Consider the following 24,239-nt stretch of genomic DNA (forward strand, 5'->3'; position numbering starts at 1 on the left):
GCAATGCTCACTTGTCTCAGTTTATCACGCAGCTTGGTACTCATTTTGCAATGAAAGATCTTGGGCCCTTACACTACTTCTTGGGGATGAAGGTTTCACGGACGCCTTCTGCTTTCTATCTCACTCAATCCAAGTATATTTTGGAGCTTCTACAGACAACTAATATGGCTGACGCCAAGCCCATCTCAACGCCAGTTCCCAGTGGTAAACGCTTGAGTTTATATGATGGAGAGCCTCTCTCAGATGGATCTTCTTTTCGCAGTGTTGTGGGCGCCCTTCAATATCTTCTATTTACACGTCCTGATATTACTTACACTGTCAACCAAGTGTGTCAGTTCATGCACTCTCCAACTACTGCACATTGGGCTGCAGTCAAACGCATCTTACGGTATTTGAAAGGCACACATGATCATGGCTTAATTTACAAACCCAGTCCCCTCACTCTAACTGCCTTCGCTGACGCTGACTACGCCGGCGACCCTGATGACCGTCGTTCCACTGGAGGTCACTGCATATTTCTTGGAGATAATTTAATTTCCTGGAGTTCGAAAAAGCAACGTGGAGTGTCCCGGTCCATCACAGAGGCGGAGTATCGTCAACTTGCCTATACTTCTGCCCATCTATCATGGTTTCGAAATCTATTCTGTGATTTATATCTACCATTACAGCCACCTCGTCTCTGGTGTGACAATATCAGCGCCATTGCTGTTGCTTCCAATCCTGTTTATCAAGCTCGCATGCGCCATGTTGAAGTGGATTATCACTACATAAGGGAAAAGGTCATTTGCAAGGAACTAGAGGTTGGTTATGTGGCTACCACATATCAAATTGCTGATTTTTTAACCAAGGGTTTGTCCTCTATCCGTTTCCATTATCTTATCTCCAAGCTTCCCGTTCGTCAACGCCCCGTCAGCTTGCGGGGGCGTGATAAACCTAGTTCACATAAAACTCCAAACCCTAAAGAAAGGTCCACGACAGCAAGGTCCACAACAGCACCACCAATTCAACCTCAACCTTCCAGCTGCAATCCACTTGCTGCACAACCTGACAGAAGACTGCACAACCTGACAGAAGGAATACTTAGCTGCACAACCTGACAGAAGGAATACTTCACATGGTTTCTGCCACCTGTATTATTTATTGCATGCGTGTATTAAACTTGTATATAAACCATGCTGTCAGTACAGCAAGGGTTAAGGACAGTATTATTGTTTATTGCATGCTTGTAAACTTGTATATAAACCATGCTGCCATTGCAGCAGGTATTGAAGTAAGAGAGCTTGATTATTCATCAGCAAAGACGATATTCATCAGACAGGTCCTGTGTGCACTGTCCAAGGCTGTACAGGGGAATCAGATCACTGACGTTCTCTTCTTTTGTAGCGAACTTGTCGGCGTCGTAGGCAGCCTTTGTAGCCACCTCGTTCATACTCGCCTCCACCACCTGGTTGAACCGAGTCTGGTCGGTGGCGTTATCCATGTCCCACATGTACAGGGGGGTCAACTCAGGGGCGGTGGAGAAGAATAACTCGTTGGAATAGCGTAGCATGCAGTCGTCGTACCAGATCACCACCTGTTTTTTTAAGGAGCAGCGTTTTGGGGCCTCGGGGATTGCGGTGGCGACACAGGTTTCGCAAGCGTCGGTGCCCACGACGTCGCCGCGGCAGAGGAAAAGGCCGTACACGGCGTTGTTTGTGGTTTGGACTGTGGCGTTGTAGAAACCGGTGGAGTGGTTAGCGTTGGAGGAGAGGGTGGAGAGGAGGCGGTTGAGGTTGGACTGGAAGGTGGAGTTTGGGGTGAAGGTGGCGGTGTTTGGGCAGAGTTGAGCCAGGTAATCAGCTTCCGTACTGGTCGGAAAGCTGAGCAGAGTAAAAACGGAAATAATCAAAAGAAGGGCAGTAATGTTTTTCATTTTTTGACGATTGATCATAAAATCATAGGTTTTTGTATTGAGTATCAACAAAAGCAATGCAGGAGTGGAAGAGTTCCTCTCATTAAATAGACATGTAAATGGGCTGGATTTATTGAGTTTGTAGTGGGTTGAATCTGACCGTTAATCTAACAAGTCACTCAAATTCAACTCATTAATCTATTAAATAATCCGTTTCACCTGTTAACAATTTATTTTTTTTGCAAAAATAAAAGAATGTATATTCCGTTCACATTGAAAATTTTCCCATCTGCAAGGTATGTATGGTATATTATTATTTAATTATTAAATCATTATAATACATATGTGTACAGTATGCATTATCAATCATCTAACAGTGATAAATATAATGGTGAGTATATACCATACTAAATGGTGGTGAGCAAAAATGTTTCCAAAAAAACAAAGGTAGGAAAATCAAAATTTTAAACTAAAATATATAGTTGTTGATAATTAAACTATGTTGGTTAACGCGCTTAATTTGTATTGGTGACATATTTTTTAATTTAAAATTTTAATTTCCCTAATATTGTTTTGATTAATCCCACCTTGTACGTACCTTGTGCACATAAGAAAGGTTTAGGTCAGCTGATATACCTTCAGCCCGTGTTTAACGGTTTCTTCGTTGTCGCCCTTCTTCTTTGTTTGGTTTTTCAAAGTTTGGCTTTTCAAAGTGATCTTCTCATGATTGAAATGTAGTTATGAATTGACAGGAACGTTTGAACCGGCAGACAAGTTTTGTCCTAAGAGTTGAGTTTTTTTTCCTTCCTCAAATATTCAACATCTTTGATTTTTTTTTTCTTCATTCTTTTTAACTCTTCTTAAACTTGAACTTGAGTATATGGGGCCGAAAATATCTTAATCAACTAACCTAATCAACTTTTGCTATTGGACATGTTCAATTAATGCTTTCGAAACTTCTTTAATTTTAGAATTGTTAGTTACACTGAAACTCCTTAAGGTTTATCGTTTTTTCACAAAACTTCCTCAGGTTTGAAACATTACACTCACACTCCTTGACGTTTTAATTCACTTTCACATCTACCCCTTAAGGACAAAATTACCCTTGTAGTTAATTAGTTTCAAATAATTTTTTTTAATAAATAAATGCAAAAACAAAATCAAAATAAACAAATTATATTAACACATTAAAATATATAAAATGAAACCCTAGATGCATGTCTTATATCATTGGATCCTTCATCCCTGCCAATTTCTTAGCCGGCACCCTATATATATCGTATCTCTTCTTCCCTTGCAATTGCTTAGCAAGCATACCCCACCAGTGGGGCCCGCCCGGCCGGCCCCGCCCTGAGGCCTCGTTCTCTCTCTCAAGTAATAATATAAAACTTTGAAAATGAGGGATGCAGTGAACATCCTAAGTTGAGAAATATTTTCGTTTGTTGATCTCATTCACAGGCTCCACCTAAAGACAAAGGGGCATATTTTACAAGTTCTTTTTTATTGAAGGATTGGATTCAATAACATGCATAGCCATTGATTCTCCTACTGTAAGGATTTTCTGCTGATCATAACGAAAAAGCTTATCTAAAAAATCAATAGCCTCTGGAGAAGCTAGATGTCGATTTCCCACATTGATAAATCCTACAAGAGTATTTCTTTGGGTTTTTTTTATATTTCTAATGTTTAAATGTAGTTTTTGATTTATTTATCTATACATTTTATTTTTAATAATTAACTACAAGGGTAGTATCATCCTTAGGGGTGGATATGAAAGTGAATTAAAACGTGAAGGGGTGTTGATTCAAACCTTAAGGCGTTTTGTGAAAAAAGAATAAACCTCAAAGGATAAACCTTAAGGGATATTAGTGTAATTAACCCGTCTTCAGAATCTTAGAAAAGATTCCTCCTTTGTGGGTTGAATCTTCTCTGATTACCTACCCCTTTAATTTTTTATGTCACATAATAAATTTACAATGTACTAAAATAATTATGATTTTGCATAAAAGAACACGGTATCCGTTGTCTGCCTCTCTGCACTCTCCTCTTTCTTTCTCCGTCCTAACCTCAAGCCTCTCTCTGGCTCTTTGCTTCATCAAGCTTGGCCTGAAATTTTGCTTTCATAGAATTCCCATTTGCAGAGAATTCAACCAACCAAACACCTTTCAAAATCCCATTTGCTTTCATGGAATTCCCCAGTTCCTATTAATTGCCATTCCATTTTCTCTCTCTATTTTCTCACTAACTAAACACCTTTCAAAATCCCCAGTTCCTACTAATTGCTCACTTTGTCTGTCGTATCAAATTAAGATCACGGTTTGCTGAAAACGACGGAGTTGGGTATTGACTTCCCGCAACGGAACGTGACTGGTGGGGGAAGAATCAGCGGAAGTGGAGTGTTTGGTAGGTGAGAAAATTCAGGTCGTTTGTGAGAGAGAGAGAAAGAGATGTGTGTGTGTGATCTGAGATACCAATAGACCTAGATGGCGGAAGACCCCAAATCACCGACCCAGATGGGAAAAGATCTTTTTTTTTCAGGGGAACGAGGCAGACGAAGCAACGTGGGAGACTTAGCAGTCCTGTGATATTTGGGGGGGGGGGGGGTTCAGGGAGAACTTTTAGGACGTGTTTACGTATTCGTAAATGAGGGGGGGGTTCAGGGAGAACTTTTAGGACGTGTTTACGTATTCGTAAATGAGAGTGTGGAATTGAATTTTGAGTACGGAGTACTTCGGTGTTTATTAAACATGGAGAAATCAAAAAAGTAGTGGGGTCCAAATTCCTTGTATTGGTGGAATTGGATTCCCTAGATATAGGTAGTAATCCAATTCCTAATTGTTTGGGTAATCCGAATGATACTTTTGTTCCCTTTATGTCCTCACTTATTTTTTTATTTTCCAAGACTATCCTTTTTAAACTCATTAAAGTATATAAAATATTTGATTTGGGACAAGGGCATTTTAGTAATCATACTGGTTTATATTCCGATTTTGCTGAATTAGTAAACAACTTTATGGAATTCTATTCCGATTCCAGAACATTTAAGTAAACAACTTCAACAAGAATATGATTTTGACTTCTCCTTATTCCAACTTCTCCTCAATTCAATTCCTCTTATTTTCATTACCGTTAGGTAAACATGCCATTAGCAAGGGAGGCAGTCGGAGCGAGTTGGGTTACTCCCATTAAACTGAATCTTTGTGCCTATCAAATATTTTTACTTCTCACATTCTTTCAATTTTCAATCATCGAATTAGATAAATTGAAAAAAATTAAATGACAGATATTAACGAGGGTGTAAAAAGTACAAAATAATGTTTGAATAGCACAACTTCATTAGTAACTAATCTAATTCAGTCCAATAAAAATTAAGGGTAAATTACATAATACCCCTTCATGTTTGAGGTCTATTACAACTTCATACAACTTTTTAAAAATATTTCACTTTCATACCTCACCTACTATTTTATTTCAATATTCGTTACATTTTCCATCCATTGATCTATTAACCGCTGACATGGCTGCTACATTTGTGCTATTCTGACCAACATGTGACCAAAAAAAAAAAAATTTATACATTAAAAATATTATAATATTAACCCTATTTAATAAAAAATAAAATAAAAAAATAAAAAACACCAAACCCAGAAATCGTCTTCCCCACCCAGAATCCCATGTCTTCCCCTTCCCCATTCCCAGCCGCATTCACCCAAATTCCTCCATTGCCAAATTCCTTTCCTTTCTCCATTGTACTTCGCTGCCTTTATCCACTGCAAAATTCCTCTCCACTTTAATCTCATCATCGCCATCATCAAAATTCTCATCATCCCCATCATCAAAATCCAAAATAAATTGGCTCTAATTATCAAACAATTCAAGAGGAACATCGACGAAAACATTGTCGCATCGTTCCTACCTACATACCCTCACAGCGACCACGACCCACATCCATGCGACCGCTATGCCCAGATCAGTTCTTGATCTGTTGAAGGCTTGAAGCCAAGAAACCCGCCCCTGGAGCCTAAAATCCGAAGACCCAAGAAGCGCCAGAAGAAAAACAACAGAGAAAACAGGGACTGTAAACGTTTTAGAGAAAGAAAGTAGAGACGAGCGAAGAAGGAACGAGATCTGATCGTAGAGAAAAGCAAGCGAAGACCTTATAGGATCATTTTGTCCGTGGCTTTTGTGCCATGCTGCTATCACAAATTGAGCCCTGTTTCTCTTCTCGTTTAGTTTGTTTGGAGAAACCTTGTTTTCGCAGATGGGTTTAGGGTTAACGTATTAAATTACCATGAACAAGTAACAATCGTTGTATGTTTTTGTTTGTTCTTTTTGCTCTTCTGCTTTGTTTGTTCTTTTTCTTCTTCTAGTACATAACAGGCATTCCTTCAATTTGGAAATCTCGATTTGTCTCGAAATTCTGAAAATATTTTGGGATTTCCGAAATTTTGATTTATGATTGATATTCGAAGTTCCGTATCGAGCAAGCATCATGTTGCATAAGCATGACTAATTTCAATCATTGCAATAAAGCGTTGTCTGCATTATTATTATTGAATTGAAATGAAATGCAATGCTCGAGCAATACAACTTGAAAACCAAACAGTTCCTCAACCTAATTGCACGAGGCATTGACATGAAGAGCAAACGTAGGCCAGATTTGGGTATAATACACACATGTATGTACTTTTTTTAAATATTTTCATTTTTTGGTGCGGTTATAACAAGATCAAATTTGCAGATATATTATACACGTATATAACATTCATGTCAGGGGCAGAGCCACTAAAGGACCATAGGCCCATCTTGATTACGGTATAAGAAATTTTTCAGCAGCCCCAAGCCTTCAATTGCCATGAGACATGAGGAAGATGAATTGTTCCTCGTGAAGAAGTTGAGTCATGAGTCGAACTACGTATTTGTTTTCTAGTTCTAACAGTTCTGTTGTTTTATTTTTGTAGTTTGATGAAATGGTGAGTTTGTAGATGGGAGTTTGAAAAAGGATTTTAATATTAACTCTAAACTAACCTAATTATCGATTATTTGCAGACTTCCTTTTTGCCCTCTTATGTAACACATAATTTTTTTGTACGTTATTTTTTTTAAAATTTAGTGGTTACTCTGCTCTCTCCGACTCACAAGTTGTATTGCCCAATTCTTTTGATTCTCTCTATTAAATTTAATAGGTCTTTGAAATTACTTCGACTCCTCATTTAATGAGTTCAATTTTTTTTTTCCGTACGTATATGAAAGGCTCTCCCTCACAATAGAACTCTGACTCCCCCACTATCCAATTACTATTTTTGTCCCGTATTTTATTAAAACTATTAATGTTAAATATTTTATGTCAAATTTGGTGAGGTTTAGGCACTAATTATAGCAAAGGCCTTATTTGGTTATGCAAAGATGCTCACTACCTTATTTATCATTGTTGAATAAATTTAAATTTCAAGATTTGTGTAATGAATAGACACGGGTCTCGAAATTTTTACTCATAAAAAATAATAAGTAGAGTGATGAGAGAAAAATGCACTCCTTATGTAATCTGACCTTTTCCATGAAGACAAGCTCTTGAATCATAGCTAGCTTTCAAAATCATGCCTCCACAAATTTATCATTCAGCAAACTTCACCGACTGCGAAAGTATTCTACGGACAATTGTAGACAGTTTGTACAAAAATTTTACCTACTCTTGAATTGAATCATGGAGAAAAAACTTCAAAGGAATGAAAATTGGAGCGTGAAAGTGAGGTTAAGTAGGTTATTCATTTGGGAAATGTTTTACCTACCCTTCTTAATATCAGTGTCACTTGTAGTTTTTGTAATCATAATATGTAACTTCTGAAATTGCTTTTGCTAGAATGTTAACATCATCCAAGTGATGAGGATTGATTAGTTATTAGGATACGTCAGATGTTTGATTTCTTTCTTGAATCTAAATGTCTCGCGTTACCTAATTAAGAAAATTACACGTAAGTTATGACACTCGGTTAGATCAATGTGCATGTTTTCTCGTACTGAAGTTCGAAAGATTATAGGAAACAACTATAGCAACCAACCACTGCTAGCATACCCATGAACCAAGGCTGAATGCATTTGTATTTTGGGTTGGACTAAAAAGATGATCAAAACCCAATTGCAATAAGCATTCCGGAAAGAATGATTCATGTGTGCTTTTATGAGAGGTAAAATTTATATCTTTTCTGATGTGGAACGCATTGGTATAAACCCAGCCAACACCCTAATTCGTTAGAATATTGAACCACATTCAAATAAATATGTTAGATTATTTAATATCCAAAGTATGGGTTATAGGTATGGGTAGAATATCTAATATCCAAAGTATGGGTTATAGGTATGGGTTAATGTGTAAAGTATGGGTGTTAGAATATTAATGTGTAAAGTATGGGTGTTAGAATATTAGTGTGTGAAGCATGGTGTGTGATGTTCATCGGGTGACTCACGACATCCTTCTCCACTTGTATAAGTTCTCTTTCTTGTAACCTTACACATTTTCAATACAAACAATTCTTTCAAAACTATCACATGGTATCAGAGCAGGCTTCCTAAAGAACCTGTTCTCTGAAATCTTTTGAAATGGAAGAAGAAAATATACTTGCTGCTTCATCCGAGAACATCCTTGGTTCTTCATCAGTTTCTTCAAGTGAAGCTGATGGAAATCCCAATCAACGTCTTTGTTCCATACTCCTAACTGAGTTTAATTATCTTCCTTGGTCAAGAGCTATTACTTTAGCTCTTGGAGGAAGATCTAAGCTTGGTTTCATCAATGGAACTATCGTACCTCCCAAGGTTGGTGATTCTAAGTATGAAGAATGGTTCTGCAAGGATCAGCTCGTCATGTCCTGGTTGCTCAACTCAATGGGCTCAAAGGTATCAGAAATTTTCAGCTTTTCAGAATCAGCTTTTGATCTGTGGAAGGCTGTCAAGGAGATGTATGGAAATCAAAATAATGCAGCCAGGATATTTGAGCTGCAGAAGAGTCTTTCTGTTTTGAATCAAGATGGAAAGACTTTTATCGAGCACTTGGGAAGACTGAAGTCTATGTGGAATGAGCTGAATCTCTATCGACCTCACACTACAGACCCAGCAATCCTTCTTAAGCAGGCTGAAGAAGACAAGGTCTTTCAGCTTTTATCCAGTCTTGACTCTACCTATGAGGACCTGCGAAGCCACATATTGATGAGTGTTGAACTACCATCTCTCAATACTGTGTGCACTATCGTTCAACGAGAAGAAGCAAGAAGGAAAGTTATGAGTACTAAGGTTGGTGATCCTGAGTCTAGAGCTTTCGTTGCAAGTGACAGAAGGTTTGAAGGAAAAAATTTCAAAGGAAAGAAAGGAGAAATGCAATGCAGTCATTGTGGACAGAAGAATCATCTCAGAGACACTTGTTGGGTGTTGTATCCACACCTTAAGCCTAACTTTTCCAAACAAACCAAACCTGGTCGCAGTGCAAATCAAGTCCCTCGCTTGCAGACTGCCTCAACTGTTGGGAACTTCACATCTAATCCCTCAGCTCTCTTGAGTGAGTTCACTTCCTTCACTCAGAAGAAAGATGAAAGCAATCTTCATAAAGGAAACAGTGAAGCTAGCACCACTGAATTATTTGAGCAGTTCGCAAAATTTCTTCAGACAAAGGTGTCATCTTCCGTTGATATGTCAGGTATTCTAAACTCATTTAGTGCTGCACTTGCTTCCAGAAAACTTGCAAATGTTTGGATAATAGACTCTGGAGCGACTGATCACATTACAAATATAAAAAGATATATGCATGACTTTAAAGAGGCAGTTATTCCGCAATTTGTCTCTGTTGCTAATGGAACTGGTGTATCAGTTTTGGGTGAAGGGAAAGTCAAGTTAATTGATACTAATGTTGAATCAACTGCTCTATATGTGCCCTCCTTTCCATTTCAGCTTCTGTCAGTAGGAAGGTTGACAAATTCCTTAAACTGTGATGTTATATTCTCGCCATTCAATGTGATTTTCCAGGATCGTATCACGAAGAAGAAGATTGGTGAAGGCATGTATAAAGATGGCCTCTATATGCTTTCATTGCAACCTGTTGAAGCTAGAGGTCTTCAAGTTGGTTTTTTGAAGAATCATCTATTATGGCATAGACGATTAGGGCATCCCTCTAATCTTGTGCAATCACATCTCTTCAAAACTTCAGAGAATGTGATGACTCAAGATTGTGAAGTTTGCCATTTTTCAAAACAGACGAGGTTGCCTTTTGATGTCTCATCAACCAAGTCATGTAAACCTTTTGAGATTGTGCACTCTGATGTTTGGGGACCTGCACCCTTGGTTTCTTTTGATGGTTTTAGATACTTTGTCACCTTTGTGGATGATTTCTCAAGATGTACCTGGTTGTATTTGTTGAAATCAAAAGATGAAGTTATTAATGTGTTCCAAGAATTTCACAGTCTTGTTACAAATCAGTTCTCAACCCAACTTAAAGTCTTAAGGTCAGACAATGGTACTGAGTATATGTCTAATGCTTTTACTCAATATCTAACTTGTCATGGAATAATTCACCAAACGAGCTGTGTTGGTACTCCGCAACAAAACGGAGTAGCAGAAAGGAAGAACCGTGATCTACTGGAGAAAACTCGATCACTTATGCTTCAAATGAGTGTACCTAAGAAATTCTGGTCTCATGGGGTTCTTACTGCTGCATATGTAATTAATAGGCTTCCAAGCAAGGTTCTCAAATTCAAGGCACCTCTTGAAACACTTAATGGCAGGAAAATTAACTTGTCTCACCTTCGAGTGTTTGGATGTGTTTGCTTTGTTCATATTCAAACCTTGCATCGAGATAAATTGGACCCTAGAGCTGTAAGGTGTTTGTTCTTAGGGTACTCATCTGTTCAAAAGGGATATAAGTGCTATGACCCAAAGCGCAGGAAACTTTTGGTGTCTAGAGATGTGGTTTTTGACGAGAAAACTCCTTTTTTTGCTAGTACCAGGGGTGAAGATCTTCTGGGGGAGGAGGACTTTCTTGATCAAATCCTCACGGCAATTATGGAAATCAATGCACTGCCTCATCATTTTTCAGCTCCAGATCAACCAAGCAACAATGAAATTTCGATTGATCCAGTTGAGTGTAATTCATCATCTGACATACTTGTTGATAATGAATCAACTGAAGACACTGAACAAAATCAAATTTCGTCCGAGGAGAACCTTGCTATTACTCCTGAAGTGATCACTCCAAGGAGAAACCCTAGTAGAAATCGGGGTAAGCCAACTTGGTTTAAAGATTATGTAAGTTATGCCTCAAGACATCCTATAGAAAAATATCTTGAATACTCAAGAGTATCTTCGTCTCATGCTGCTTTCCTAAGCAAAATTTCAGCCTCATCTGAACCAAGCTCATTCCAAGAAGCTAACTCTCAATTGATCTGGCAAACAGCTATGGATGAGGAGCTTAGAGCTCTAAATGAAAACAAAACTTGGAGCATCACCAAGCTATCTAAGGGGATGAGAGCTGTGGGGTGTCGATGGGTGTATAAAACCAAATTTAAGAGTGATGGTTCAGTGGAGAGACACAAAGCTAGATTGGTGGCTAGAGGTTTTACTCAAACTTATGGCATTGATTACAAGGAAACCTTTGCTCCTGTGGCAAAGATGAACTCGGTAAGAGTGCTTCTCTCGGTTGCTGTCAACCATGATTGGCCCCTATACCAAATGGATGTTAAGAATGCCTTCCTGCATGGAGAACTTAAAGAAGATGTGTACATGCAGTTGCCTCCGGGACATCCACAAGAAGAAGAGGGCATGGTTTGCAAGTTACACAAGGCCATTTATGGCCTCAAACAATCTCCTCGAGCTTGGTATGCCAAGTTAAGTTCTGTGTTAGAGAACATTGGTTTTAAAAGGAGCAATGCAGATTCCTCACTATTTGTGCGAGATAGTTCAGCAGGTAAACTTGTCGTTCTCATCTATGTCGATGATCTCATTGTGACTGGTGATAGTTTGACAGAAATTCAGCGACTTAAGGGCTTTCTTCACAAAAAGTTTGCAATTAAAGATCTAGGAACTCTGAAGTATTTTCTAGGCATTGAAGTTGCTTCATCTAGTAAAGGCTTGCTCTTGAACCAACGCAAGTACATACTTGATTTACTTCAAGAGTCCAAAATGCTTGAGGCAAAACCAGTGGCAACCCCAATAGCTTGCAAAGAGAAACTTGGATTAGATGGAGATTTACTGATAGACGTTGGTTTATACCAGAGATTGGTAGGGAAACTTATTTACCTTACCATTACTCGTCCTGATATCATGCATGCCGTGAGCCTAGTCAGTCAGTTCATGCATGCTCCTCGATCAATTCACTTACAAGCTGTTCGAAGGATCTTGCGCTACTTGAAAGGCACTGTTGGAACTGGGATTGTGATGAGGAAGATCGGAAATGCTCACATTGTTGGCTACACAGATGCAGACTGGGGTGGCTCCAAAATTGATCGAAGATCTACTACTGGATATTGTACATTTGTTGGTGGAAATCTGGTGACATGGAAAAGCAAAAAACAAAGTGTGGTGGCTCGATCAAGTGCAGAAGCTGAATATCGTGCCATGGCATCTACTACCTGTGAGTTAATTTGGCTGCAAGGTTTGCTCAACGACTTAGGGTTCAAGAGAACACTGCCTATGCCTCTTTTCTGTGATAACCAAGCTGCTATTTACATTGCATCTAATCCTGTATTTCATGAAAGAACCAAACACATTGAAATGGACTGTCATTTTGTTCGAGAAAAAACCCAATCTGATGTCATTCAACCTGTTTTTGTTCGGAGCACAGATCAACTAGCAGACATCTTCACCAAAGGATTGTCTCGGGTTCAATTCAACACTCTTTTGGTCCAACTTGGCTTGATGAATATACTAGCCTTCGTTTGAGGGGGAGTGTTAGATTATTTAATATCCAAAGTATGGGTTATAGGTATGGGTAGAATATCTAATATCCAAAGTATGGGTTATAGGTATGGGTTAATGTGTAAAGTATGGGTGTTAGAATATTAATGTGTAAAGTATGGGTGTTAGAATATTAGTGTGTGAAGCATGGTGTGTGATGTTCATCGGGTGACTCACGACATCCTTCTCCACTTGTATAAGTTCTCTTTCTTGTAACCTTACACATTTTCAATACAAACAATTCTTTCAAAACTATCACAAAATAACATTTGTAGGGTTATTTCAGAGGAAATCTAAATCTTGAGGCCGAAATTGAGCAAAATATGGACTTTGAAAAGCCTTTTGAAGCAGCTCATGATCATCGCACGAATCCCTGAATGTTAAGTCGGCGTCGGCATGTATTTGTGCTGAATAGCAAAGCTCTTTCCTCCATTCTTCCAAATGTGGGAACCCCGAGTGATCTCCATATCTATCACAATACTGCAACAAGCAAAACAAGAAAGGTAGAGACCTTAGAATGTAAGCTACAACGGCTTTACAAGTCACGTGAACAGTAAATATGATGCATGTAATTTTGTTGCACTGAAGTTTACCTCGAAGTCGCCGATGCCGTGGGTGTCATGTTTTGGAATGCCAGCAACCTCCCTTGAGTGGTAGAACTCTTTGATGGACTGCATCATGTCATCCCTTGATGGCAGTGTTGTTTTCCCAGAGAGCAGTTGAGCTATCCATTTTGCTTGTGACTCAAAGAACAGGAACCCTATGACCTAGATCAGATTTATCGATTAATTAATCATTTTTCATTAAAATAGAATGAATAATCTATTACGCTCCGAAGCATTCTATAATTTGAGATTTTTTGCAGTTAAATTTTGATCACTGTATTATCTTTAATACAAAAATCTATACCTCAAAGGCTCAAAGCATACTAAAAAAAAGGTGATCCCTAATCAACAAGGCTCCCTGTTTTTTGAGAGTCGAGAAAAACGTAGCAGTCTTATCTTTACTTTATAAAAAGACTGCTTCTACGACTTAACCTGTTACTTTTCAATTACAAAAGAACAACTTTTTTCATTACACCAAGACTCACCTTCCCTATACCTCAAAACATTCTATACATTCTAAAATTAGAAATGTTTTAGTTACCTTTTTTGGAATGCCTACAAAAGATAAAGAGGGAGCAAGTGATGGAGGGAAGGTGTGCTCATACAAGGGGCCCACTCTGTTATCATCCACAGTTACTATTCCTTTGGTGTCAAGAAAGGAGAACGTGTATGAATACCTGAACACATCCCACTTGGAACAATTAGTTTATAAACTATTTCAAAGGAATACATCTTGGTGTGGTTCCATAATTTTAGTGTGGGACCCACACAAAATCTTTCAGTCAAAACTCAAAAGACTATGGTTAACCAATCACTTTCCAAAGCAAGTACATAGTTCGATCAGAAGGAAAGATGTCCAGTATTTTAGATCAATCACGTTACATAACAATGCAAGACTAATTTAAAATGTTGTTAATTTATTTATAATGACATTTCCATTGTGTAAATGATATTAGGTTGAAAATTTACCCAGTACAATATATGATAGTGTCTGCAGTGATCCAAGAACCGTCCACAAATAATACTTTCCCATCTTCTTGAAGCGACTCTATCTGCATTTGGTTGCATTTAAATGTCACACAAAAGACATTTGTATTGGACATAGTTTTTATATTTGCTTAAAATCTAATTCTAGACTTATAGAAGCTAATTTCTTGTACCTGGGGACGAAGGTGCAAGTTTTCGTGTTTGGAAATGACTTTGGACAAGCCCTTAGATATGTCAAGCGATCTGGCACTAAGATAGATTGCCTTGGCCACAGCCACTAGGTCTATTGATATATCTTGTCCACTTAGTGAATTCGCAACCACCACCACAACCTGCAAATGAGCAAAAGGATCACTTCATCTCTTTTGTGCTAGAAAGTTTCGTTGATCTTTATAAACTTATGTTAGACAAGTACAATTCTCCAAACACTCTTAAGTTATCAGGAAATAAGCCACCAATATACATCAAGCTAACATTTAGCATTAACTATATATTGCCTTGCCTCATCACGAAATGGCTCCGGAACCCTATAGATGTGACTGTGCATTTGCTTCCTCTTCCATGCATCCATTCCTAAACATGACCAAATTGAACCCACCGCAATTAAAAAGAAAAAAAAATGGAAATAGAGAAAAAGAAAAACAAAATTGAAACCACATATAATTATGATTAAATACGTGATTATTATTCTCTTGGACATTTTACATTCTCATATGAAAAAGTTGAAACACATGTCAGTGCATGATTGGTCAAAAATAGTGTCAAAACGGAATCCTTGTTAGACATGAGCCATGAAACTAAGGAAATTAATCAAGTAGTAAGTACCTTTAATGGACGGTAACCTTGGGTTAGAGTAATGGCCGGAGGCCACAACCACCGCATCAAACACCTCCTCCACGAAAATCTCAGCCTTCTTCTCCATACTCCTCACAACCCATTTCAGATCTTTGCAACCAACTACATGATCTCCATCCAACATCCCCACATATGAAACCCTCGTATTGAACCTTATCAACTCCCTCAATCCAAACCAATCACAAAAATCCTTGAGGTACAAAAGAAGCTCCGTATGGCCAGGAAACCTCCTCATGTCCCTACCTTTCTTGACTGCAAATGGGAAGTCAGTGAACCCCATGCTCTCTCTTGGAGAAATTATCCTCAAAGAGGAGTAAAGACTGCTATGCACTTTTAGGGTAGGTGACCTTCCTAAGGGATCCTCTCCCTCCACATTTGGGTCGTAGAGCCACTGCCCTCCCACCTCATGGTTTTGTTCCAACACCACCACCCTGTGACCTTCTTTCCTCAGCTCCCTTGCAGCTACAAGCCCCGAGGGTCCAGCTCCAATCACACATACATTTTTGGGTTGGTAAGTTTCAGAAGCCATGGTTGGTTGGTCTAGGGTTTGGCGTTATGGATTTTTATTTTTCTCTTCTGGGTGTTGGAAATTTTTGTTGTTGAATGAGTTTCTATATAAGGAAAACTAATGAAAAGAGCTTGAAAACTTTGAGTTTTAACGATAAGAACAAAATAAAAGTAAAGTGAATAGTACCATGATTGATTTTTAATGTAAAAATGTAGTTTTTCGTTAAAATAAACAGTATTTGAAGCTTTTTGTTAAAATTTCTTTTTATATATAATTGAATTGTCTTCACGCAAACACATGGAAAAAAAATTATAATAATTTGTTGGGAGATAAGTCATAGTCTGATGGAGAAGGTTTGCCAGATGGGAGATAACACGTGACAAGGTAAAAAATCAATGAGATTTGTTTGAAATGTTAAAAGGGATTTTTTTTTTAAATGAGATTCTTTATGAATTATATATCACCTCACAATTTAACGTCAATTTTTATGCAAATATTAAGAAATATTAAGTAAAAAAATATAAAGCAATAAAAAGTTCATAAACAATCTCATTTTTTAAAAAGCCTACTTATATTTTTCTCGTCTACCTTTAACTAAAAAGTGTACTTCCATGAAAATTTTCAATCTCATCTTTTTGTTATTTGTCATCATCATCATCGTGCCCAAACAAAGTTGTCTCGAGCCCATTAAAGGACTATGGCATATCTGCAGCCTCATGCATGCAAGTTTCAGCCTTGTAACTTTTCATGGAAATGGAGAGAAACGGTTAAGAGCATCTCTAATGGAAATATCGATAGATAAATATTAAATGTTATTTTAATGGCTAATGTGGTAATGTTCAATTTTATCTTCCTTCAACTCATATTATTTTTTTGTTATAAATGCTATTTGTAGAATCCAATTTTATATAAAAAAAATCAATTAAAATAAACTTTCAAGATCTACAATTGGTGAAGTAAAGAGACCCACACAATCATATATTTAAAAAATTAATTGACAGCACCTGTTCTATATGTCAAATTTGGCAGTAGAAAATTCTTACGTCAATTCAGGTAGGATTGACATATCGATTGAAACTTTTTCGTACCTTCAAATTTGATTGCATGACATTTCACCTAGGATTTGATATCTCATTTGGAGATGGTCTAAGGAGACTCCCTTAAAGTCAACTTTTGCTTCAATAGAATAAAACATTGTACAAAAAATATGAGGTGACAATGTTCATAGAAAGTCTCCTTAACGTTTCTAAAAAAGAAAAGTAAAAAAATTAGACATCTGATTTTATGAAGGTAGTCTCTTCGGATAATGTTATAGAGACCAAATATTTAGACTAAATTTCATAAATCATATAACATGGTCGTACGATTGGATTATTACTTAAATATTAATTATCATGCTTATTTCCTATTAGTGACACGTCACATAATTTAAAATTTAGGAACTTTAACGAAAATCTTTCGGTACTATTCACTTTAACAAAAAATCATATTTTTACACTAAAAAGTCAATCCTGGAACTATTTACTTTACCCTTTATTTTGTCTTGATCGTTAAAACTCAAAGTTTTTAAACCATTTTCATCAGTTTTCCTTTAAAATTTTGGTATGAAAAATTTGTTTTGAATCCACATGCCCATTTATCCAACGAATGAATCCTCTCAGGATCCTCTTTGTGAGGATACTAAAGATCTTCAAATTGAATACATTCATCGTACATCGTTTGGCCGGTTTTCGTCAAGTACTATTCATATTTAATTTTATATAAAAATATTTAAAATAATTTATGGTCACACGATGTACGATGAATGGACATTATTTGAGGATACGATAATGATCCTCATTCTTGTCCAACATCAGCGCAATAGTACTCAACTAAACTCATTTTACAAAATTATAAACCTCTCCATACACGTTCTTGCACGTCGATTCCAGCTCCACACAAATTCTTTTGCACGTTGATTCCACCTACGTTCTTGGCATCTTGCACGTCGAAAGGATATTTTATGAAAATATCTTGGCATAATTGATTCCAATACTGTTTGAATACCAATTTAACCAGATGAACCTTCATCCAACAGCAGTACAGAAGTGGAATGAATGTGATATCCCATCAAGGTTGGATATTAACCGATCATGGAGTTTGGATTTTCTACTTATATATTATATTTTCTCTGGTTAGGGTATCAATGTCACCATTTTTTTAATACATAAATTAAAGGGTGCATGTGTAATTACCAATTAGCAATATGTAATGTGTAGGGTTAGCAACAAGAAGAAGAAAAGTGGTCTAGTTAGAGTCTAATTACATATTTGATATTTCTAATCAAAAGTTTAATTAGTGCAGTATGTTTATCAAAGTTTATTTTTGCATAGTTTCTCAGTATATCAATGACCAACTTGTTTTTGAAGATTTCTCTACTTGTGCATGGAACTATATTTTGGTCCAAAGATTTGGTTTCCCACAAATTGGTAACTATTAAATGGAATATAGTGTGTGGTGGGCCTAAAATTGAAGGTGGTCTTGGTTTTTGTGACTTAGCTACTTTGAACTTCACGGCTTTGTGACTTAGCTACAATCACTTCTTTATGAGGTTCTTTTATCGACCAGTGTTTTCCTCTCATGCCTTACAAATAATAAGATGTTTATTGGCAATCATCTATGTGGCCTGGTTTGAAGTATGCTTTATCTGTTTTGAATATCAATAACTATTGAATTTTTGGAGATGGGAGGTAAGTTTTCTTTTTCTTTTGATAAATGGTTGGATGAGCTAATTATTAGCCCTTCATTATCTTTGATCATTCTCATATAGTTTTTCTTCGGATTTCAAATGTTATTCGAGCTTAAAGTTGGTCACTGTTGGATTATTTTATAGATTTATTCTTGTCTATTGCAAAGAAAATTTTGTATCATCCTTTACTCTTGTAACTACTAATGACCAATTGATTTGGGAACCATATCTTTATGAGAAAATTTTCTTCTCTTTTCGTTATGATCTAATTTGAAGGAGGCATGGTGATTGTGCTTGGGCAAAACTTATTTGACAGCATTTCGTTCCACCCCGACTATATATTTTGGGTTGGCATTTTTTCATGATAAACTTTCCTCGAGGTTGCACTACAACGACGTGGTATCTCTTTGGTTTCTATTTGTTGCCTTTGTGTTTACAAGGAATGCTCATTTGTTTGGGATCCTCCCTTTTTCCCCAAGTCATTTTCAGCCTTCAAATCCTTCATTTCGAACCACGAGATTCCCTCAGCTCTACGGTATAATCACTGTAATCACTGGTGGGTTGTGGATTGTTTAGGGTTAGTTGGTACGGTGGTGCTAGGAGAGCGATGACACTAGGTTTCAATGACAGCGTAAGGTTTCAAGCTTTTGGATTTTGGGCTTAAGGTGAGTCTGCTTCCAATTTGAGAGAGATGAGGTAAATTACGTAGTAGCCTCTCAGGTTTGAGATCTATTACAACCCTATACAACATCTTTAAAACATTTCATTTTATACTTCAAGTACTATTTTATTTCAAAATAATACATCTGTTACATTTTTCATCCATTGATCCGTTAAGTGATGACGTGACTACCACGTTTGTACCACGTGACAAAAAAAATAATTTTTTTTAACTTTCTTCCCCCTCCCATCTTCCCCAAACCCACCATGCCCCCATCATCCACCTCTTCCTCCGCTCCCACTACCTGCAACCCATAAAAGAAAAGAAAAAAAAAACTCATCTCCCTTTCCCTGCAACCCAGATCCCTTCTTCTCCAATGAGTGGATTTAAGGAGTGAGGTGTGTAGATGAGGGAAGTAGATGCGTGTGAGGGTGGGTGCGCTTTTTTCTTTTTCTTTCTGGGTTGCAGGTTGGGGTAGTGGAAGATGGGTGCACGGCGGAGGTGGAGCTGGGTGCAGAGAAAAAGGTGGAGGATGGGTGCGGACCGTCGGACTTCGCCAGGTATGCTATCTGGGTTTTTTTGTTTGGGGGGGTGGTAATGGATCGGGGTTTCAGAGGTGTTTTTTTTTTTTGGTTCAAGGTTGCCGGGGGGATGATGGGATCGGGTTTCATAGCTATTTTTTTTCTTGAACCTTCTTCCCTTCTCTCCTGTGCATCTGCAAACTAGTGCAACAATCATTAGACTGCATTGGAATTCCAGTGCAATCATTGGAAAAACAAAAACAGCAAGAATAAGGTTTTCAAACTAGCAGCGGCCGGGTTGCAGTGGTTCGACAAATCCAACTCATGGGAATCGACTGTGGGTATGAGACTAGTCGGTGCGGAAACGAAACACGGCAAAGTTCAGGGCGAGTCTGACAACGGGTGATAGTGGACGGCGGCGGTGAGAACCGATTCCAGTGATGCGGGACAGAAACGGGGCAACAAGGATGGCGATGGAGCAGCGGGCATGTAATCCTGGGTCAGTCGGATCTGGGTGATGGGTTAGCGCGGGAGATTCAAGCAGGTGGCGAGACTGGTTCGAGGCGTTGGACAGATCGGTGGCTGGTGGTCTGATGCTTGATGGTGGTGGTCGATCTGGTAGGGGATTAATGGGATCTGGGGTTTGAATAATGGGAACTGGGTTTTTGCGGCGGAGGGGGTGGTAACGGATCGGGGTTTCAGAGGTGTTTTTTTTTTTTTTTTTGGTTCAAGGTTGCAGAGGGGGGGATAATGGGATCGGGTTTCAGAGATTTTTTTTTGGTTAAGGGTTCAGGTACGAGGGCTTTTGGGTGGGGGTGGGGGGGGGGGCGGGGGGATCTAGAATTTTTTTTTTGTAAATTTAGAAGATTAAGGTTTTAAAAAAAAAATTATTTGCCACGTGGCATACATTTGGCTACCACATGGTATAAATGTGGTAGCCGCGTCAATACTTAACAGATCAATGGATGAAAAATGTAACGAATGTATTATTTTTAAATAAAATAGAACTTGAGGTATGAAATTCAAATGTTTTAAAGATGATGCATGAGGTTGTAATAGATCTCAAACCTGATGAGCTATTATGTAATTTACCCCTGAAGATGTGTGTAGGTTTGAGTTTACGCAATAGTGGGTTCAATAATCAAGACAATTTTTTAAAATTAGAGTAAATTGTAGCAATGGTCCCTCAACTTTAATCAAATTGGAGCAATGGTCCCTCAACTAAAAAACCATTACCATTGGTCCCTTAACTTATCAAAATGTGTAGCTACAGTCATTTTCATTAATTTCGTCAAAATTTTGTCAAAATAAATTATGTTGGAATAACCATTTATATAATTAAGGTCCCTTAACTCATCAGAGTGTGTAATTATGGTCTTTTCGGTCAACTACGTCAAAATTTTTGTCAAAACAAGTTATGTTGGAATGATCATTACTACAATAAAATTTAGGGACCATTTCTCCAATTGAATTAAAGTTGAGGGACCAATGGTAATAGATTTTTAGTTAAGGGATCATAGCTGCACATTTTGATGAGTTGAGGGACCAATGATAATGGATTTTTAGTTGAGGGACCATTGCTTCAATTGAGTTAAAGTTAAGGGACCATAGCTACAATTTACTCTTAAAATTAAATTTTCCATCTGGCAGTCTTCAGCCCACGTGGTATGAAAAATTTAACTAAGGTATCCGCATTTAACGAAGATATGGATGAGAAATTTAACTAAGGTATGAAATTGAAATAAAATAGTAGTTAATGTATGAATCTAAAATGTTTTGAAAAAAGTTGTATGAGGTTATAATAGATTGAAGATAAACTATAATTAATCTCTTTTGCTTTGATATTAACAAGGAGATCTGACCCACACATATACATAGATCTAAATATGCACAATGCATGTAAAAAAGAAAAAAATAATTGTTTTTACACCCTAGATTGCTAATCTAGCAAGCAAAGACTTTGTCACCTTATTATGATTAAGAAATTTCTTATCATGCCATGCAAATGGTGTGGCATATTAAATAATATTGAATAAAATATAATTTCCATGTTTGAACTTATACAACTTGGAAAAAAATACACAGTTCCTCAACTTACTCGCAACATGCATTGACATCAAGCGCAAACATAGTGCCAAATTAATGTGCAATATATGAACGTACATATTTTTGAAAATATTTTTGTATCTTGGATTTTGCAATGGCATATGATCTCTTCTTAGCCAACACCTTCTTTAAGAAGAGAGAAGAACATGTGATCACCTACAAGAGTGGGTCGTCAAAAACACAAATAGATTTTCTTCTAATGAGGAAAGGGGATCGTATAACTTGTAAGGATTGCAAAGTTATACCAGGAGAGAGCGTGGCTAATCAACATCGCTTGTTGGTGATGGATGTACATATCAAAAGAGTGAGAAAAAAGAACAAGACTTGGAAGTGCCCAAGGACTAGATGGTGGAATCTAAAAGAAGAAAAACAAGCCATTTTCAAAGAGAAAATAATAACCCAATATGTGTGGGATAGAGAGGGGGAAGCTAACCAAATGTGGGATTCCATGGCTAGTTGTATCCGAAAAGTAGCAAAAGAGGTATTAGGAGAGTCCAAGGGCTTTGCCCCACACCAAAAGGAATCTTGGTGGTGGAATGAGGAGGTACAAACAAAGGTGAAGGCTAAGAAGGAATGTTGTAAAGCCTTATACAAGGATATGACCGATGAAAATGGTGAAAGGTATAGAAAAGCGAAGCAAGAGGCAAAGAAAGCTGTGAGAGAAGCTAAGTTAGCGGCTTATGACGATATGTATAAGCGACTAGATACCAAAGAAGGAGAGTTGGATATCTATAAACTAGCTAGAGCAAGGGAAAAGAAGACAAGAGACCTAAACCAAGTGAGGTGCATCAAGGATGAGGATGGAAATGTTCTTGCTACAGAGAACGCGGTTAAAGATAGATGGAAAGGTTATTTTCATAATCTTTTCAATGAAGGACATGAAAGGAGTGCTTCTTTAGGGGAGTTGAGTAACTCAGAAGAGTGTAGAAACTACTCTTTTTATCGTAGAATCCGGAAGGAAGAAGTGGTTGTAGCTTTGAAGAAGATGAAGCATAGAAAAGCAGTAGGCACAGACGATATACCAATCGAAGTGTGGAAAGTTTTGGGAGAGACAGGTATAACATGGCTCACTGACTTTTTCAATAGGATTTTGAAAACGAAGAAGATGCCAAATGAGTGGCGAACGAGTACTTTGGTGCCTATCTACAAGAATAAGGGAGATGTACAAAATTGCATGAACTATAGGGGTATTAAGCTAATGAGTCATACAATGAAGCTCTGGGAGAGAGTCATTGAACATAGATTGAGGCAAGAGACACGGGTTTCAGACAACCAATTCGGGTTCATGCCAGGGCGCTCAACCATGAAGGCAATTTATCTCTTACGAAGATTGATGGAAAGATATAGAGATGGGAAAAAGGATTTACACATGGTCTTTATAGATTTGGAAAAAGCGTATGATAGGGTCCCAAGAGACATTCTTTGGAGGATTTTAGAGAAGAAAGGAGTACGAGTAGCATATATCCAAGCTATACAGGATATGTATGAAGGAGCAAAGACTGCCGTAAGAACTCATGAAGGACAAACCGAAAGCTTTCCCATAACTGTAGGATTACATCAAGGCTCATCCTTAAGTCCTTACCTTTTTGCGATGGTAATGGATGAGTTAACAGGACATATTCAAGATGATATTCCTTGGTGTATGCTTTTCGCAGACGATATAGTGTTGATAGATGAAACTCAGGAAGGGGTAAATGCAAAGCTTAACCTTTGGAGAGAAGTGTTGGAATCTAAAGGTCTTCGCCTAAGCAGATCAAAGACAGAATATATGGAGTGCAAGTTCAGTGCAAATGGAGGCCAAAACGAGTTAGGGGTGAGGATCGGAGATCAAAAAATACCAAAGAGCGACCGTTTTCGTTACCTAGGATCTATCTTGCAAAAGAACGGAGAATTAGATGGAGATCTCAACCATAGAATACAAGCTGGATGGATGAAGTGGAAGAGTGCATTCGGCGTGTTGTGTGACCGCCGTATGCCACTGAAGCTCAAGGGAAAATTTTATAGGACGGCAATAAGGCCGGCGATGCTGTATGGCACATAATGTTGGGCGGTGAAGCATCAACACGTACACAAAATGGGTGTAGCGGAGATGAGGATGCTTCGTTGGATGTGTGGGCACACGAGAAAGGATAAGATTAGGAATGAGGATATCCGAGGTAAAGTAGGAGTAGCCGAAATTGAAGGAAAGATGAGAGAAAATCGGTTACGGTGGTTTGGACATGTGCAAAGAAGGCCTACTGACGCTCCGATTAGAAGATGCGACTATGGGACAGAGGTTCAGGGCCGAAGGGGTAGAGGAAGACCTAGGAAAACTTTGAGAGATACCCTAAGAAAAGACTTAGAGTACTTGGATCTAATGGAGGACATGACACAGGACAGAACACAATGGCGTTCTAAGATTCATATAGCCGATCCCACTCAGTGACTTGGATTTTCCAAGTCTCC

At 37.9% G+C, this 24,239-nt stretch overlaps 2 protein-coding genes across 2 annotated transcripts; both read right to left on the reverse strand.

The window, feature by feature from the left end:
* Window positions 1-1,291: 1,291 nt before the first annotated feature.
* Window positions 1,292-5,639, reverse strand: LOC103455550 (putative cysteine-rich receptor-like protein kinase 9). Its single transcript, XM_008395137.4, has 2 exons — window positions 5,536-5,639; window positions 1,292-1,859 (listed from the first exon to the last, which is right to left on the reverse strand). The coding sequence occupies exons 1-2, from the start codon at window positions 5,637-5,639 to the stop codon at window positions 1,292-1,294; spliced, it is 672 nt and encodes a 223-aa protein (XP_008393359.3).
* A 6,623-nt stretch (window positions 5,640-12,262) lies between these two features.
* On the reverse strand, window positions 12,263-15,842 carry LOC103455388 (flavin-containing monooxygenase FMO GS-OX-like 9). The gene is made up of 7 exons (XM_008394972.4): window positions 15,241-15,842; window positions 14,918-14,988; window positions 14,589-14,747; window positions 14,398-14,480; window positions 13,970-14,105; window positions 13,417-13,590; window positions 12,263-13,303 (listed from the first exon to the last, which is right to left on the reverse strand). The coding sequence occupies exons 1-7, from the start codon at window positions 15,797-15,799 to the stop codon at window positions 13,106-13,108; spliced, it is 1,380 nt and encodes a 459-aa protein (XP_008393194.2). The 5' UTR covers window positions 15,800-15,842; the 3' UTR covers window positions 12,263-13,105.
* Window positions 15,843-24,239: the final 8,397 nt, after the last annotated feature.

This window comes from Malus domestica, chromosome 14 (assembly GCF_042453785.1).
Source record: "Malus domestica chromosome 14, GDT2T_hap1".
Classification (NCBI taxonomy): Eukaryota; Viridiplantae; Streptophyta; class Magnoliopsida; order Rosales; family Rosaceae; genus Malus; species Malus domestica.